Source organism: Saccopteryx leptura, chromosome 3 (genome assembly GCF_036850995.1).
Source record: "Saccopteryx leptura isolate mSacLep1 chromosome 3, mSacLep1_pri_phased_curated, whole genome shotgun sequence".
In the NCBI taxonomy this organism is placed as follows: domain Eukaryota; kingdom Metazoa; phylum Chordata; class Mammalia; order Chiroptera; family Emballonuridae; genus Saccopteryx; species Saccopteryx leptura.
Window position 1 is genome coordinate 345,107,569 of NC_089505.1, and position 16,056 is coordinate 345,123,624.

The window sequence follows — 16,056 nt, forward strand, 5'->3', positions numbered from 1 at the left end:
GTGGCACTGGGGTGGTGGTATGGCCATAAAAGAGCAACCTAAGGGATCCTTATGGTGACAGAAATGTTCTGTATCTGAATGTATCACTACTAATATAACGGTTGTGATACTGGTTTGTAAGATGTTATCATTAGGGGAAACTGTGAAGAACACAGGGGATCTCTACTTCTTACAACTGCCTCTGAATCTCTAATGATCCCAAAATAAAAAGTACCACAGCCCTGGCCGGTTGGCTCAGTGGTAGAGCGTTGGCCTGGCGTGCAGGAGTCCCGGGTTCGATTCCCGGCCAGGGCACACAGGAGAAGCGCCCATCTGTTCCTCCACCCCTCCCCCTCTCCTTCCTCTCTGTCTCTCTCTTCCCCTCCCGCAGCGAGGCTCCACTGGAGCAAAGTTGGCCCAGGCGCTGAGGATGGCTCTATGGCCTCTGCCTCAGGCGCTAGAATGGCTCTGGTTGCGGCAGAGCAAAGCCCCAGATGGGCAGAGCATTGTCCCCTAATGGGCATGCTCGGTGGATCCCAGTCAGGCACATGCGGGAGTCTGTCTGACTGCCTCCGTTTCCAAGTTCAGAAAAGTACAAAGGAAAAATAAAAAAAGTACCGCAAAAAACGAGGTTTTGAAAAAGCAGATGCCAAGATCTTCCCTAAAAGAATGTTTTCATTTTTAGAGTTTGGGTTCAGTGATCCATTATTTTTCTTTTTTTTTTGAAACTTCCTACTTGATCTCTATGTGTGGTTAAGACTACAAATCATTAATTTAGAGCAATGGTTCCCAAGGCTGGATGCAAAAGAATCACCTGGGAAGCTTAGCTTTAAACCTAGATTCTCAAGCCCTGATCCCAGAGATTTTGATTTCAGTTTTACGTGAAGACAGAAAATCTATTCTTTTATAGTTGATAAAATTCTTCAGATGATTTTGACATAAAACTAGGTTTAAAAACCTCTGGATTAGAGAGCAATAATTTTTTTAATGTATTGTTTAATTAAAGGTAAACACTAGCTCAACTGATCATTACCTAGGAGTTTGGTGTCTGCCTTATTTATAAAAGCCCAACTTAAATGCTATCAACATTATTTTCAGCTGTATTCCTAACCCATTAAACAAGTCAAGAGGCTTACCTTCAGGACTGAGTGCTACTGAATGAATGCCTCCTCACTCTTTCTTGAACCTTTCAACCTGAGATCTCATTGTTTCTCTAAGGATAATATTTTTTTCACATGAAGCTACACTTGCTGCTCTGCCCCTACCTTCTTAATTCATTATATACAGGGGGTCCTCGGGTTATGACACAGTTCCATTCCTACAACAGCAATGTAACCAATTTTGGTGTAAGTCAAAACACACCCACCTGACCAGGCGGTGGTGCAGTGGATAGAGCATCGAACTGGGATATAGAGGACCCAGGTTCGAGACCCTGAGGTCACCAGCTTGAGTGTGGGCTCATCTGGCTTGAGCAAAAAAAGAAAAAAAAAGCTCACCAGCTTGGACGGAAGGTCGCTGGCTTGAGCAAAGGGTTACTCGGTCTGCTGAAGGCCCGCGGTCAAGGCACATATAAGAAAGCAAAATCAATGAACAACTAAGGTGTCGCAATGAAAAACTGATGATTGATGCTTCTCATCTCTCTCTGTTCCTGTCTGTCTGTCCCTATCTATCCCTCTGACACTCTCTCTGTCCCTGTTAAAAAAAAACAACAAACCCTAGCCAAAGTCACTTACGTATCCTAACACAGTTGTAAAATCATAATCTAGAACATAAAAACACAACTAAGCCACAGAAAAAGGAAAAAGACATAAATATCCTATACTGTACACTGTACTATGTGTTCTTCCGCTGCACACAACCAATCTAGTTCGCCCACACAGTCTGTGAGGAGGATGCTAACGGCATAAGCCAAAACACTCACATCTCAGTTTTTTTAAGTTTTCATGGGAGTGAGCTTTGTAAACTCGAAACATGTCAAGACTGTTGTGACCCAAAGATCCCCTGTACTAAAGACATTAAACCACTGGTTTTTCACTCCATTCTTCTAGCACAGCGATTTTCTACCTTTTTCATCTCATGGCATGTATAAACTGATCGCTAAAATTATGCAGCCCACCAAAAAATTTCTTGCCGATTTGACAGGAAAAATAATAGGCATTTTATTTATCAAAATAATTTCGATTCATTCACAACAGATGGCTATTGTGTTGGTTGTTGTCCTTTTATTTGACAACTTAAGGGGAGAGAAATCAGTGCCCCTGACTAAATAGTCAAGTATTGCATGTTTTAAAAATTCTTCTAGCACACCATTGAAAATCACTGCTCTAGCAGGTTGTAATTATGTTACCCAAAAAACTGCATCCTCATGCAATGGTTCTCAATCCTGGATGTGCTTTGAACAATCACTCTTAAGCTACAACCACTACAAGTCATAGAATAGCATATTTAGAAAATCTGTTCCAGAAAGTTTGAGGTAGCTTCAAGGACTCTGTATTTATAAAATAAAACTCAAAAATAAGACATAAAGAACAAATCGGTGATCATCAAATGGGAGGGAGGTTGAGAGAATGAGTGAAAAAGGTGAGGAATTAAGAAGTGCAACTTGGTAATTATAAAATAGACACGGGAATGTCAAGTACGGCACAGGGAATAGTCAGTAATATCAATAACTGTATAGCATCAGATGGGGACTAGACTTGTCAGAGTGATAAATCTGTAAGTTATATAAATGTCTAATCATTATGCCATACAACTGAAACTAATAATATTGCATGCCAATAGTAATTAAAAAAATTTTTTTAAGAAATAAAAAATAAAAATTCATGGATACAAGTTTAAAAATTTCTTAGGTAATGATACATCACTTAAGAGTTTATAGAGGCAGTTCCTCTATATTACTTTATTTGAGGTGTATATTTCTTTTGAGTAGATAAGACAAATACTTTACTAGTAAAGATAATAAACTGAATCCCAAACAGCAAAATAATGAATTCAAGGTCCCAGAGTTAATAAAAAGAACTAAAACAGTAACACGCCTTCCTCATGTTACCCTCAAGAGAATACACAAAAGTGACAAAGCATCATCATGCACAAAAATATGAACTCACTAATATAAAGGAAATACATTAAGTCAACAAATATGAGCATCTATAGTGTACAAAGTTAGTGTGCTAGGTGTTAAGAGATAAAAAGCAGATGCCTGACTGATAGTGGCGCAGTGGATAATGCATTGACCTGGGCCACAGAAGTCCCAGGTTCGAAACCCCCAGGTCACCGGCTTGATCACAGGCTCATCCAGCCTGAGCCCAAAGGTCACTGGCTTGAAGTCCAAGGTTGCTGGCTTGAGCAAGAGGTCAATGACTTGAATAGAGCACTCCAGTCAAGGGACATATGTGAAGCAATCAATATACAACTAAGGTGCCACAACTACGAGCTGATGCTTCTCATTTCTCTCCCTTCCTGTCTGTCTGGCACTCTCTATCAAAAAACACAAAAAACAAAAACCCAAGTGGCCAAATTCTAATGAAAAATGGGAAAAATGAGACAAGGGAACAAAAAATATTAGCATCCCTCTTTCACAAACCCAGTTATAAATCTTGGGGAAAAAAAACAATGCTAGCATTCAAATATCTATCTATTAACAACCAAGTCCCACATACAGGTATGATACATCTTTCTATTTCACAACCACAATATATTAGAATATGAGAGAATCAGATTTTTTTAAAATTATAGGTCTGCGAGCTCTAGTAAAGTACTAAAAAACTTAAGTCACGGCTTCAATTCCCATACGAAAAGCCCCATAATCAATCACACTATATACTTCTAGTTCTAAATGGCCACTTCAATGACAACCCACTAAAATTAGGCAAGAAAGTATGGATGCCTTAGCAAATAAAGAAAAACTATGGTCTACACACAATTCCTAAGAGACAAACATTAAAGTAGCAAGTTTTTTGGTTTATACACAATTCCTAAGAGGCAAACATTAAAGTAGCAAGTTTTTAAATATTTATTGAGTATTTACTGTTTGACTTCATCTGTGGCCAAAAGGCATTGGTTATTTTTCAAATTCTAATATGTAAATTAGTTTCTAATAGGTTATGTAAGTTTCACATTTCCCCCCAATACTTTTCTCACACAATAGAGAATATTTCAACTAAAATTCCCCATAATTTTTCCATGTTTCAACATTTTAAGATTTCATTGGATTTAACTATATAAGAATTCAAATATATAATCAAATAAAACAAACTCAATTAACTAAAATGATTACCAAATGTGGTCTTTCAACAGTATTTTTAATTTACTAATGGCTAAATCCTTATTTGAACTCCTGTTGAAAACCATTCTAAAACTAGATATGTCTCTTTTCTTCCTACTAACAATATAATAGTCCTCTTTTAAAAAGTAATTGACAATCACAATATTGCCTTGAAGTTATCAGTTTCAAAAACCACATCGTGGCACACATGGAAGCTAAAGAAAGTATTTTTGAGTCTGCAGCAATCCAGAATTCAAACAAAAGTTAGAATTTTTAATAAATCTCTATCAGACTGCTTTATTTTTCTTCTAAAGCAAAAGGAAATAAAATAAAATCCAATTAAATGGAATCATATTAAGTGTAACTTTACAATAAATGGAAATGTCCAGGAATTTAAAAGCAGAAAATATAAATCAAATCAGGATGTTCTTACTTAATGCTGATACACTGGTGGATGCGACAAAAAGTCTCAAATATGAAGAGACGAGCATTTTCAATAAAATCCTCAAGACAAGCCACCAAGAAGAAGTCATTCACAAGCACCTAAATGTATAAAATATATAAAAAATATTAATGGTACTGAGAGCTATTTTAACTTGACTCAAAAACTTTGTGTTCCTTACATTATACCATTCATTAGAATTCTCCTCATCTATATCACAGGTTCTACACCACAACACTTTCTAGCACAGTACACTGAAGCCACTTACAACTGAAACAAGTAAATAAATGCTGTAAGAAAAGACATACAAATTTAAAGTAATGGAAAATGATTTGACTTGGGGTGATAGGTATACAGTCAAAAGTTCAAATGCTATGGAGATATTCACCTGAAACCGATGTACTCTTATTGATCAATGTCACCCCATTAAATTTAATTTTCTAAATAAAATTATATACAAAAATAAGACCTAAGAACTGCAATGTCTAAAAGATATACACAAATATTTAATGTCACATGAAATATTAATAATATTGATAACTACATTAACACATATTACATTGAATTATAATTTAAATTTTATTCAATGTTTGAAAATTGCCTTGGAAGGTAAATTTATATCATTTTCTTTCTTAGAGAAATAAAATCTTAGATTTTTCAACGAATTTGGCCCATTTTTATGCTAATGTGGGTTCAAAAATAAAACAACTAGTAACTTGTGGATTTGGTAAATGCATTTAACAGGTAAATACTTAGTTTAATTTGTTTAAAACTTGAAAACCAATTTATTCAAAATACTCTAATTATAACTCTTTCAGTTGCTCTGAAAGTATTTATTTTCTACTAACCAAGAGTAGAAAGACATCGTAGTTATAAAAATCACACTTTTTGCCTGACTGGTTATAGCAAATGTTAATTATCATACAATTATAAAAAATTCTAAAAATCGGCCCATCTATAAAGCAAATTAGGAATCACAGTTGTAATTAGAAATTCCAAACAAACTTGCCCAAAGATATGAAATATTTTACATATTTATTCATTCAGGATAAGACATGGAATTATGGGTGTATGTGTGAATTTATAATATACCCGATGTTTAACAAACTGTCCTAACTAAAGAGATATATATACACATGGCAAGAAGAACATTAAAAATGTCTTCACCTCAACACATTTCTAAAAAATATGCCACTTTAAGTTTAATATACATTTCTGATATAATTACTTTAACAAAACACTGCAAAGTTAACTCTTATACAAAAATTTAAGAATGTTATTATAAGTAAAAATTCATACTTACAGATTCACATTCCCTCAGCTTTTTCTGAGCCCCATCGAAGTCAAAGTTAACATATAAACATTCAACAAACTCTGTAATTGGGTCTTTATATGTGTAAGACTCCTGTAAAAGTCAAAGGTCAAATTGGGTCTAGTTCAACACTGTTTAGTATGGTGTCCCTAGAATACCCAATTTTTCTATTTTCTCCTCCCTTAACATTAATTTTTAGAAAATCACCTAGTATTTATCTTCTCAAAGCAATTGTTCATATCCCGATTCCATGCCACACTTTAAGCTTTTAATGCCTTCCAGACCACGTTCTCTAAATTCTTATCCTAGAACCATTCCAAAAAGCTTTCAAATTCCTCTACTGCAAAAGTATCCCTGAACAGTGATGAACTTACCCAAGTGTATTGGTATTTATACCCTACTGAATGGAATTGCCTTTTTGAATTTAATTTATTCTTTTATCAAACAAATATTTAGATTCTTTTCTAACCCACAATTATTACTGAGAAACTCACTAAATGAACCAGTAGGGCTGCAGCTTTTACACAACTTGGAAACTACTACTATTGTAGTCTATGTAAAAGTCACTATTCTGGAATTATGTAGGTAGTGATCTGCTAACAAACAGTTTTAGGCTCCAGATCTCCTTCACTCTTTGCAATAACAGCAACACTAATATCCAATGTATATTAAGCATCCACCTATCAGAGGACAGTATTCATTCATATCACATCTAACATAAAGTTTGTAAATGTCCATTTGGGCTCTTGAGCTCTTCTCTCTTCAGGTATGCTTTCCTCCTATTTTTAAAACATCTTTACCTTGAGAAGTAACAGTAGTACTTGAGTAAAAAAGGTTAAACCCAAAGTTCAGGCATGTTTACAAAAAAAACAAATCAATAAATATTTTGGTTTTTACCTGTTGAATAACTTTGACTAGATCTTTTAGCACCTGCCGGCGTTTTCGAACATCTTTGTTTGTTATGACTGCTGTGGTCAAATAGCGAAGAATATGTGGACACATTGTCTGAATTGCATTAAGATATCTAAGGTAAAAATATAAAGGCAATATAATATTAAGAACTTATCCAGTTTTTCTAGACCTATTATTACATGTGATTTAAGGAAAATACTCCAACAGCCTATTACATTGCATCGTTTAAGTAACCCAAGATTGCACACCTTTAAGAATGAATACCACTATAAAGGCCATCTCCTCCAAGGAAATAAACAGAAGTCTAAATGATGAGAATGCCAGCTGATTATTATCCAATGTGAAGTGAGACTTGCTTAAAAGGTAAGTAATCCATTATTGTTCAGTAAAAGGATTTTTGCAAGACCCTTATAGGTGCCATCAGCCTAAAGCAGTGGTTCTCAAGCTTTTTGAAGTCAGGGTGCAGTTAAAATCCTACAAATAATTATAGGTCCACTATATTCAAATTTCTGAGAAATACATTATAATAATTAAGTAAAATATTAAAGAAAAAATATATAAAGTCCAAGCGTGCTTTTATGGTAATGAAACAAAATAAATATGACAAAATTAAATTTATTCTGACATTAAAAAACATTTTTGTTACATTTTTTGTTATGCTTTTTAAAATTCATAAAAAAGAAGGGTTAAAAAATAAAAAAAATGACAAAAAGTTACCATTTTATATATACAGATACAGTCTTAGTAAGATTTAGTGAATTTGGCAGGTCCCGGAGCAAATGTGCTACGCTTTTTCATTCTTGTGTTATGAGAAACATGAGCCTGATGTGTCCTAGCTATTTCTTCAATGTTTGGGTATATAGGTAATTTGAAAGGCAAACTCTCATTTCCTCATCAATACATTGAAGAATTCCTCTCTTTTTACTCTTAATTGTGTTGAGTGCAGAAAACTCCCACCATACATATCATCTTAAATTTACACCAAAGGATAGAAGAAACTTGCCTCCAGTCTTTCCGGGGAACATGGGGGGTAGTGTAAACAATCCAGCACCACAGCTTAACAGCCTTTTGCAAACTTATCAGGCAAGTGAGGTGGGGGATTGGGCAGACTGTCAGCTTACAGCCAATTCCCCACACCTCTGTCCCCCAAAAATCTAAACTCCAAAAACCCTGTTGGTTTTTTGGTCTCTAACAGGCACATATTTCTCTGGAATACCATAGGGCGCACACTTTGAGAACCACTGGCTCATAGCCACAGGCTGCGAAGCCTGCCCTGTGGTGGCCCAGTGGCTACAGCATCAATCTGGAATGCTGAGGCCACGGCCTGGAAGGCCTGGGCTTTCCCGGTCAAAGCTCATGTGACAAGCAATCAATGAACAAATGAAGTGATACTTCTTGTTCTTCTCTCTGTAAAATCAATGAATAAAATCTTAAAAATAATAAAAGACTGCTAAATTATGACTTTTAGTCATTCACCTATTAAAACAAATGTGTAAAGAACGCCTATAGGCAAATCACATCATAATAAAAAAATCAGACACACAAATTAAAAGTATTCAGGAAATTAAAGACTGGAAACTACGAGAAAGACACTGTTACAGTTTTACAGGGCTCCGGTCAAATTGGTAGCGCACGGAATTAGAAAAGAAGGACTAGATTTTACACAAATGTCAACTTGGCCTTGGCTACTATTTAGCAAATCATACTCTTCTGATGAGGGCCACCTTCTGTCATATGGTGTTTACCCTTTATTTCTCCTGCTCAGGTTTCCTTAAAGAGCACCACAATGCCCAACACAAGACAAGCGTGGAAATATTTGTTCGTAAGCACATTTCTCTTAGCTGCATAGTCAAGCCCAAAAGTACCCATCCAACTCCATCCCCCATCCTACCATCACTGACTGCTTCCTGCTTTCCTGACTTACAGCTCACTCCACATGATGGCTCTCCTAAATACAAACCTCTGAAACCTAAATTCAAGCCATCTTTCAAGGTCAAGCTCAGATACCTCATCTTCGAAGTTGCCCCAGACTATGATATTAATAAATCATTATATTTCATTATGGTAGGTTCCCCATAAAATATTGTTTGAATTCTTTAGAGGACCCTAGAATCTGACAACTCAATACAATACCTAGTCCAACTCGGTGCCCCCCCCAAACTTCCCTCTAAACAAGACAGGGTATAAAAAGAATCAACACTTTTTCAAGAATAAAACAATTTCTAGGAAAAATAACTAAACAAATCAGTTAAAAGTCTTATATCTGAAAAATTAAGCCTGAGATTCAGGCAAAAAATTTTAATACTACTCTATTGGTTCAGAACAATTATTTGTCTATACTCTTGCCAGAGAGCTCACATATTAAGTTCAGAAAAACACACTTGTTTTTCTTAATATCAATTTTGAAGTAGGCAATTTTAGTAGGTATTTATGAAACTCATTTATAAATTTATTCATATAAAATAAAAAACCACTAAGTTCATTGAATATGATGTTAAACATTTATTTACTTATCCTAACTTTGTATCACTGCATCACACAGATCTTCATTTTTGGGGATGAATTCCTTGAGAAATCATCTCTTATTCTGTGAGTGTATGGCAGAATTAGCAAAATGTATGTAAAGGGCCAGATAATGAAGACTTTAGGGTTTGCACACCAAGAGGCAAAACTGGGAACATTATGAGGTAGTTATATAAAAAGAAAATAAATTCCTAAAATACTTTACTGATAAAAGTAAAAAATTTAACAGGTTTATAGCAAAATTTTTAATACAGATCTAATGAGAAGAATTAAATTTCTTTATTGGGGATAACTTTATTTAATTGGGTTCAAAATTTAGGGAGTCCTATCATTAAAAATTATTGCAAATGTTTTTCTCATAATCCTGATCTATAAGATTTTACACATTTAATTTTTAAAAATGTTTTTTCTGCACACCAGTACCACGAACTACTGATATCAATCGACAAAAATGACTTTAATTTAGCATATTTGTCATCTGGCAAGAATTTATAAAATTCTACTAAATGCTTCTTTTGATACTGCCTTTTAACCTATCATTATAATGCAGATGAATCACTTCCAATCCAACTGCACAATTAAATAATTTTGAAATATGGAAATTTCCTTTGTAATTATGATAGTCTAAAAATGTCTTTATTTTGAGCTCAAAAAATATATCTTCTGCAAATCCATGGGGAAATGAAGGTCTCATTTTCTTTTAACTTTTGAAAGAACAAAACAGATATAAAGCGGCTGACATCACTTGTGATCCATACTCTGTTAGTTGTCATCAAAATAACTACTGCAGTTTAAGTTTTGCATATATGTACTATTTCACTTTGTTAATTTTTGGTTTAATTTTAATAAAGAAACATTATTTAAGCTACAGCAAAAGTTAATTTCCAGAGCCATTCAGGACACGACAGTTGTTGAGGGCATTGTTTCTTGTTCGGTAAAATTCCAATCTCACCTCAAGTTCAAAAACATTACAATTAAACTTTGTCATTGCGAAGCCATCCTACTGTGGTGTAGGAAAATTCAGTACAGTCTATTTCTATTTCTTACAAAAGTTCATGGACTGTTAACAGTTAACTCCACAAGAGCAAATAAGCTCACTGTGGAGTGAGATTATTTGGTTCAATAATACACCGTAAATTCAAGTATCTTCCACAAAGTAACGGTGACATATAATACAATCAATAACCATAAGCTCTGAACACCTCACTTTTTCACAAACTTTGTCAATTTGTCCAATTAACCTTTTTCTCCTCCATATTTACCAACAAAAAGTTTTAGCAAAACTTAGCAGATTCCGCTTCAGGCTGTCCTTCTCAACTTTGAAGATATTTTCACCTGTAATTGTTCCACAGACATAGTCTTCAGTCACTTCAAATCCCCCAGATTCCTCAAATAAATAAACAAGCCATACTGGGAGCATCTATCGTCTTATCAAGAGCCCAGGAAAACCCCTAAAAATCATCTATGTTGGTTTTTATTGACTGTTGATGTTGCTCCCAATATCTTTAACCCTAAAACTGTTCTCACCAAAGGCTAATAGTTTTAAACAAGTTTATTATTTCTAGACACATTTCGACTGCTGCAACTGACGTGAAAACAAAATCACCACTGGTAAATGTCTTTCCATACTTGGCTAACAAAAGAGCCACTCAGAAACTTATTTTTGCCCTGCTGGGTGGCTCAGTGGGTAAAACATTTTCCCAGCATGCTGAGGTCACAGGTTCAATCCCCAATCAGGGCACGTATGAGAAGCAATCAATAAATATACAACTAAATGGAACAACTTAGTGGACTGAGTTAATGCACCCCCCCTTTGCCCCCTCCTTCCCCTTCCCTTCCTTTTTCCAAATCAACAAATTTTTTTCTAATTTAATTTTGCTGTAGCCTCAATTTCATAATTTTTTTTTTGGTGAGGAAATTCCACTGATAAAATAGTTTCAAATTTCCTGATTTTTCCAACAGTTGCTTTGCTATTAGTGGGAATACTATACTGAGTGCTTACAGTCTGGTAATGTGGATGTATACTGTATTTTTTTAGCATGCCTATAGTGTAAATTCAATGCTTTGCTTTCTAATTTGATTCAAAACTTAATTCCCACCCCACTGTGCCTTAAAAGCACATTTGAAGTCCACTATTCTCTAGTTCTTTTGACATGTGTATGCACTGGTAATAAAAAGAGCAAAACGTTGCGGTATGGTGATAAATTGCATTTGAACCAGCATCACTGGGATTCATGGTGAGTGCACAAAGTAGCAATGTGAGGCAAGGAGAGTGGTCTCTGTCACAACACCTCAACCCTGCCATATATATAGTAGTTCAAAAGCTGCCAAAAATACAATAGTCCCCCCCCTTAGCTGTGATTTTGGTTTGAACATTCCAGTTACCTGTGGTCAACCACATCCAAAAGTATTAAATAAAAAATTTCAGAAATAAACAACTTGTAAGTTTGAAATTGCACACTGTTCTAAGTAGCGTGATGAAAGCTCATGCTGCCATGCTCTCTCCTATTCAGAAAGTGAGTCATCTCTTTGTCCAGCAAGCCCACACTGTATACAGGGATGGGCAAAAGGCTTACAGTTGTTCATCTAAAAACACGATTAATAATATTAATAATACCAGAATTGCTTCATTACTCACAACTGTAAGCCTACTCTTGCCTACCACTGTATGTAAACACTACCTGCCCATTAGCCAACTAGTAGTCATCTCAGTTACCAGATCCACTATTGTGGAACTGCAGTGCTTGTGTTAAGTAACCCGTTTAACTTAATAATGGACCCAAAGGCATTCACATAACTTTTATTACATATATTGTTATAACTGTTTTATTATCGTTATTAATCTGACTTTACCGAATTTATAAATTAAACTCTATCATAGGTATGTATATATAGGGAAACACAGAGTCATATATGGAGTTCAATACTACCTATGATTTCAGGTATTCACTAGGGGGTCTTGGAACATACTGCCCATGAATAAGGTATGACCACTACATATAGAATAATGAATGTGACCATGTTCCAATAAAAATTTATAGACACTAAAACTTTAATTTCATGTAATTTTCACATCACAAAATATTCTTTGCATTTCCCCCGGCTATTTAAAATGTAAAAGCCACTCTTAAATTGCAAGCCATAAGAAAAAAGGCAGTAGGCCAGATTTATTAGTTCATGGTCCATGGTTTGCAGACCCCTGGATACAGCATTAACATGACTTCTGACTTCTAAACATAGCAGGGACTCCTTACCTTCTATGGCAAAAGTGATCTTTCCCATGTATGTATGTATGCACGCATTTATGTATATACATAGAAAAAGTGAGGATCAAGGGTGATTCTGTGGAGTTATCTCAGTTCACATTCTGATAGGATCATTAACTATATATTTAGTTCAAATACAAGCAAATCATGTGGCAAATAGCCTACATATGGCCACTGTGCTCTTTTGTTCTAATTCTCTTTATCATCTCTTTTCTTCACTGTCATCTGAATTTAAAGGCCAGATCATTTTTCGTCTTCATTGGGCTCTTCTAACTTCACCAGGTCTCACTGATAGCTTTACACCTACAGTGTATTTAGAACATACTTAAATATGCTCCTATACTATTTTGGAATTATTTGTTTGGGTCACAAACCATGTAAGAATAGAGGTTATAATGACCCTATTTTTGAAATCTAATTTTATTATTTTTTCTTTCAAATAAAAACTGCAGTATTTACTGTGCTCTGAAGTTATAATATGATAGGTCAGACAATTTTTTTAGTTTATTTCTTCTCTATAGCTCCAACTGTACAATTTTATGGAAGTTTTTCTACACTTTCCTAATTACAAGCCAGAAGATTTAATAATCAAAGGATAAGACAATATATGCCCCCCCAAAAAATATTTAAGTATTTATGTATCATGTGCAGGATATAAGAATATAAAGAATAAAAATTCTCAAATACACATAATTTCATTGGCAGACAGGGTAGGGCAATTACAAATTTTTATTTTAAAAGCTTTACATAATTAAATGCCAAATATATGGTAGATGTAATATACAGGATCTCATGAAGAAAGTAAACCTGAACTGAAGTTTAAAGAACAGGCAGATTTGGATAGGTACAAAGAAGAAAAGGGCATTTCATGAAAGACAAGTTAAAAGAACAAAAAAGGGAGAACACTTCGTAGAACTTCAGAGAAAGAATTTTTAGATGGGAACCTTCGAGGTCATCCTGAGCTAGAGCAGGTAAAATACCTGCATCAAAAGAATCAGGAAAAGTTAGAAAATATTTATACAAGGGAAAAAAAGGGAGAGAGGTCAGTCAGGATAAATTCTGGATACTATCTAATATAACTTGAATTTATTTAGAAAACAAACACTCTTGTGCTAACTGAACTTGAAATCATTTTTTTTAACTGGAGAGTAACTAAGGCATTGCATTACAAATGCATTCTTTCCCCTAAAAACATCTGTATTTGGTGGCCAAGCCTCATCTCTAATAGCCTACGAACACTGCTCTATCTTACACCTGATACCTTATCTTACATATTATGTTACACGTAAAAGGTCAACATTTTTCAAATGTGTAAATCATCTCCATTTTAGATTCAGAATAAATTATGGCAGAAATGGTAATATATATGATGAAAGAGACTTTAACCTGCACCTGTATCTAAACTTTCACTTCAAGGAAAAAAGTATAATTTATCTCCAATGTACTTTTATATTAAAAAAAACCACCCTGTAATCACAATTTACATAAATTACCAATTTAACTCTGAACCACATTAAATTGTATTACTGGAAGAATATGACACTTATTAAATTTCTATCAGAGACAACTGAAAAACAAACTAATTGGGTGGCAAACACAAAATATAATATACAGATGATGAATTATAGAATTGTACACCTAAAACCTGTATAGTTTTGTTAGCCAATGTCACCCCAATAAATTCAATTTAAAAGACATGACTGTAGACATACAAATGCAAATTACAAGCTATGTGACTACTCTACTTAAAGAACAGGCAATCCAGGAAAATGCATGAAACTATGATCTGTCAAACCAACTGGGTGTATTCTCATATGAATAAAGCTATTGATAGAATCACACAAAAATCAAAATAAGCCATGAAGACATTACTAATGAGGAAGAAAATAGAACGGTAACCTGACCTTATGACAAGTAAAAACAGTAAGCACAGTATTTTGGTGGAAACTGAAAGCTGTGATACTACTACTGGGTAGTTTTCCATATTTTTCTAACAGGTTGTTTCTGTTATAAAAACAATAAATAGTTTTGTAGGCATGAGGGCTCTTCTGGGTGGATAAAAATGCTCAAAAACTGATTTATGTTGATTGCTGCAGCACTTAGTAAAGTTACTAAAAATCAGTGATTTATAAACAAACAAACAAATAAAATCTTCTGGTAACCTTAGCACAAATATAGTGCCATCATACTATAGAAATATTCAGTCATTTTTCACTGATACACTTTTACTGTTAAAAAAATTTTTCAATTAAATGTCCTTTATTAGGCAGTACAAAGTATTCATTTTTAAAAATTCAAATCTTTGCATACTAATCTTAACTATTCTGTATGACTAAATGGAAAGTATATACAAAGCTCTTCTGCTATATACTTTAGTGCCATGGTTCTTAATTTGAAAAGCACTTGTATGACTGAGTTAGTTGCAAACTGAACTAGCTGCTTTTCCCACCAAATCTATTTATATTTGGGTATTTGGAAGATACATTCTAGAAAATGAAGTGAGCCTACCTTTCAAATAAAAGATGTGATAAAATTAGAGCTTTAAAAAAATAGTAGAATTTTGGAAAATTTGTGTATGTCACCTAGAGCTTGACTATTTTTCAATACCTTAAAGCCTCTTCTAATAGGATTAGTAGTGATATTAATGAATGTGATTTTTTGGTATTATATAATGTCAACATATCTGGAACATCTGTATAACTCACTGAAATAGTATTTTCTAAAAAAAACAATGCATGTCATGCATGGATAAAAGAGCCACTTGAAGTGTGCAGTATATTTGAGAATAATAGTATCACTTAGAAACCAAAAATGAATGTGATTTCAGATTTCACATTACAGTAACCTTTACGAAACTACTACTTGTAGAGTTTTGGTTCATTATTAGAAAGAATATTCACAATGACCTGAAAAGGCTGTTTAAAAACACCTGTCTTTTCCAACTACTATTTATGTCTGAGGCTAGGTTTTCTTCATATTCTTCACAACTGACTGAATGAAAACCGTATGGAATTTAACACTGGAATGCAGGCAAAAATACTGCCATTGTAATCTATAACGCTTAGCTCTAATAATTCTAGAATACAGTTTTAATTTTAAAGATCCAGATTTTAAGAAGGCTATGGATATGCCAAGGTTGAGGGTGATGATCAGTCAGGGCACATACAAGAATCAATCAATGAATGCATAAATAAAGTGGAACAAGTCGATATCTTTCTCTCTAAAATCTGAAAAACTGTTGTTCTATAAAGAATCTGAAAAACTGTTGCTCTATAAAACCAGATATTTAGCATGAAGGAAGAAGGAGAGATTACAAAAAATTATCCTCAAATATCTTAAGTATTTTCATAAAGCAAAT

The 16,056-nt window shown here is 34.2% G+C and overlaps 1 protein-coding gene across 1 annotated transcript in view; it reads right to left on the reverse strand.

Annotated features, from left to right (window-relative positions):
• EIF3E (eukaryotic translation initiation factor 3 subunit E) overlaps positions 1-16,056 on the reverse strand; it is a 52,455-nt gene that overhangs the window by 15,132 nt on the left and 21,267 nt on the right. Inside the window, exons 8-10 of the mRNA XM_066379353.1 lie at positions 6,895-7,021; positions 5,989-6,090; positions 4,677-4,786 (exon numbers count right to left, since the gene is read on the reverse strand). Coding sequence (XP_066235450.1) covers positions 4,677-4,786; positions 5,989-6,090; positions 6,895-7,021 — 339 coding nt within the window. The remainder of the gene's footprint in view (positions 1-4,676; positions 4,787-5,988; positions 6,091-6,894; positions 7,022-16,056) is intronic.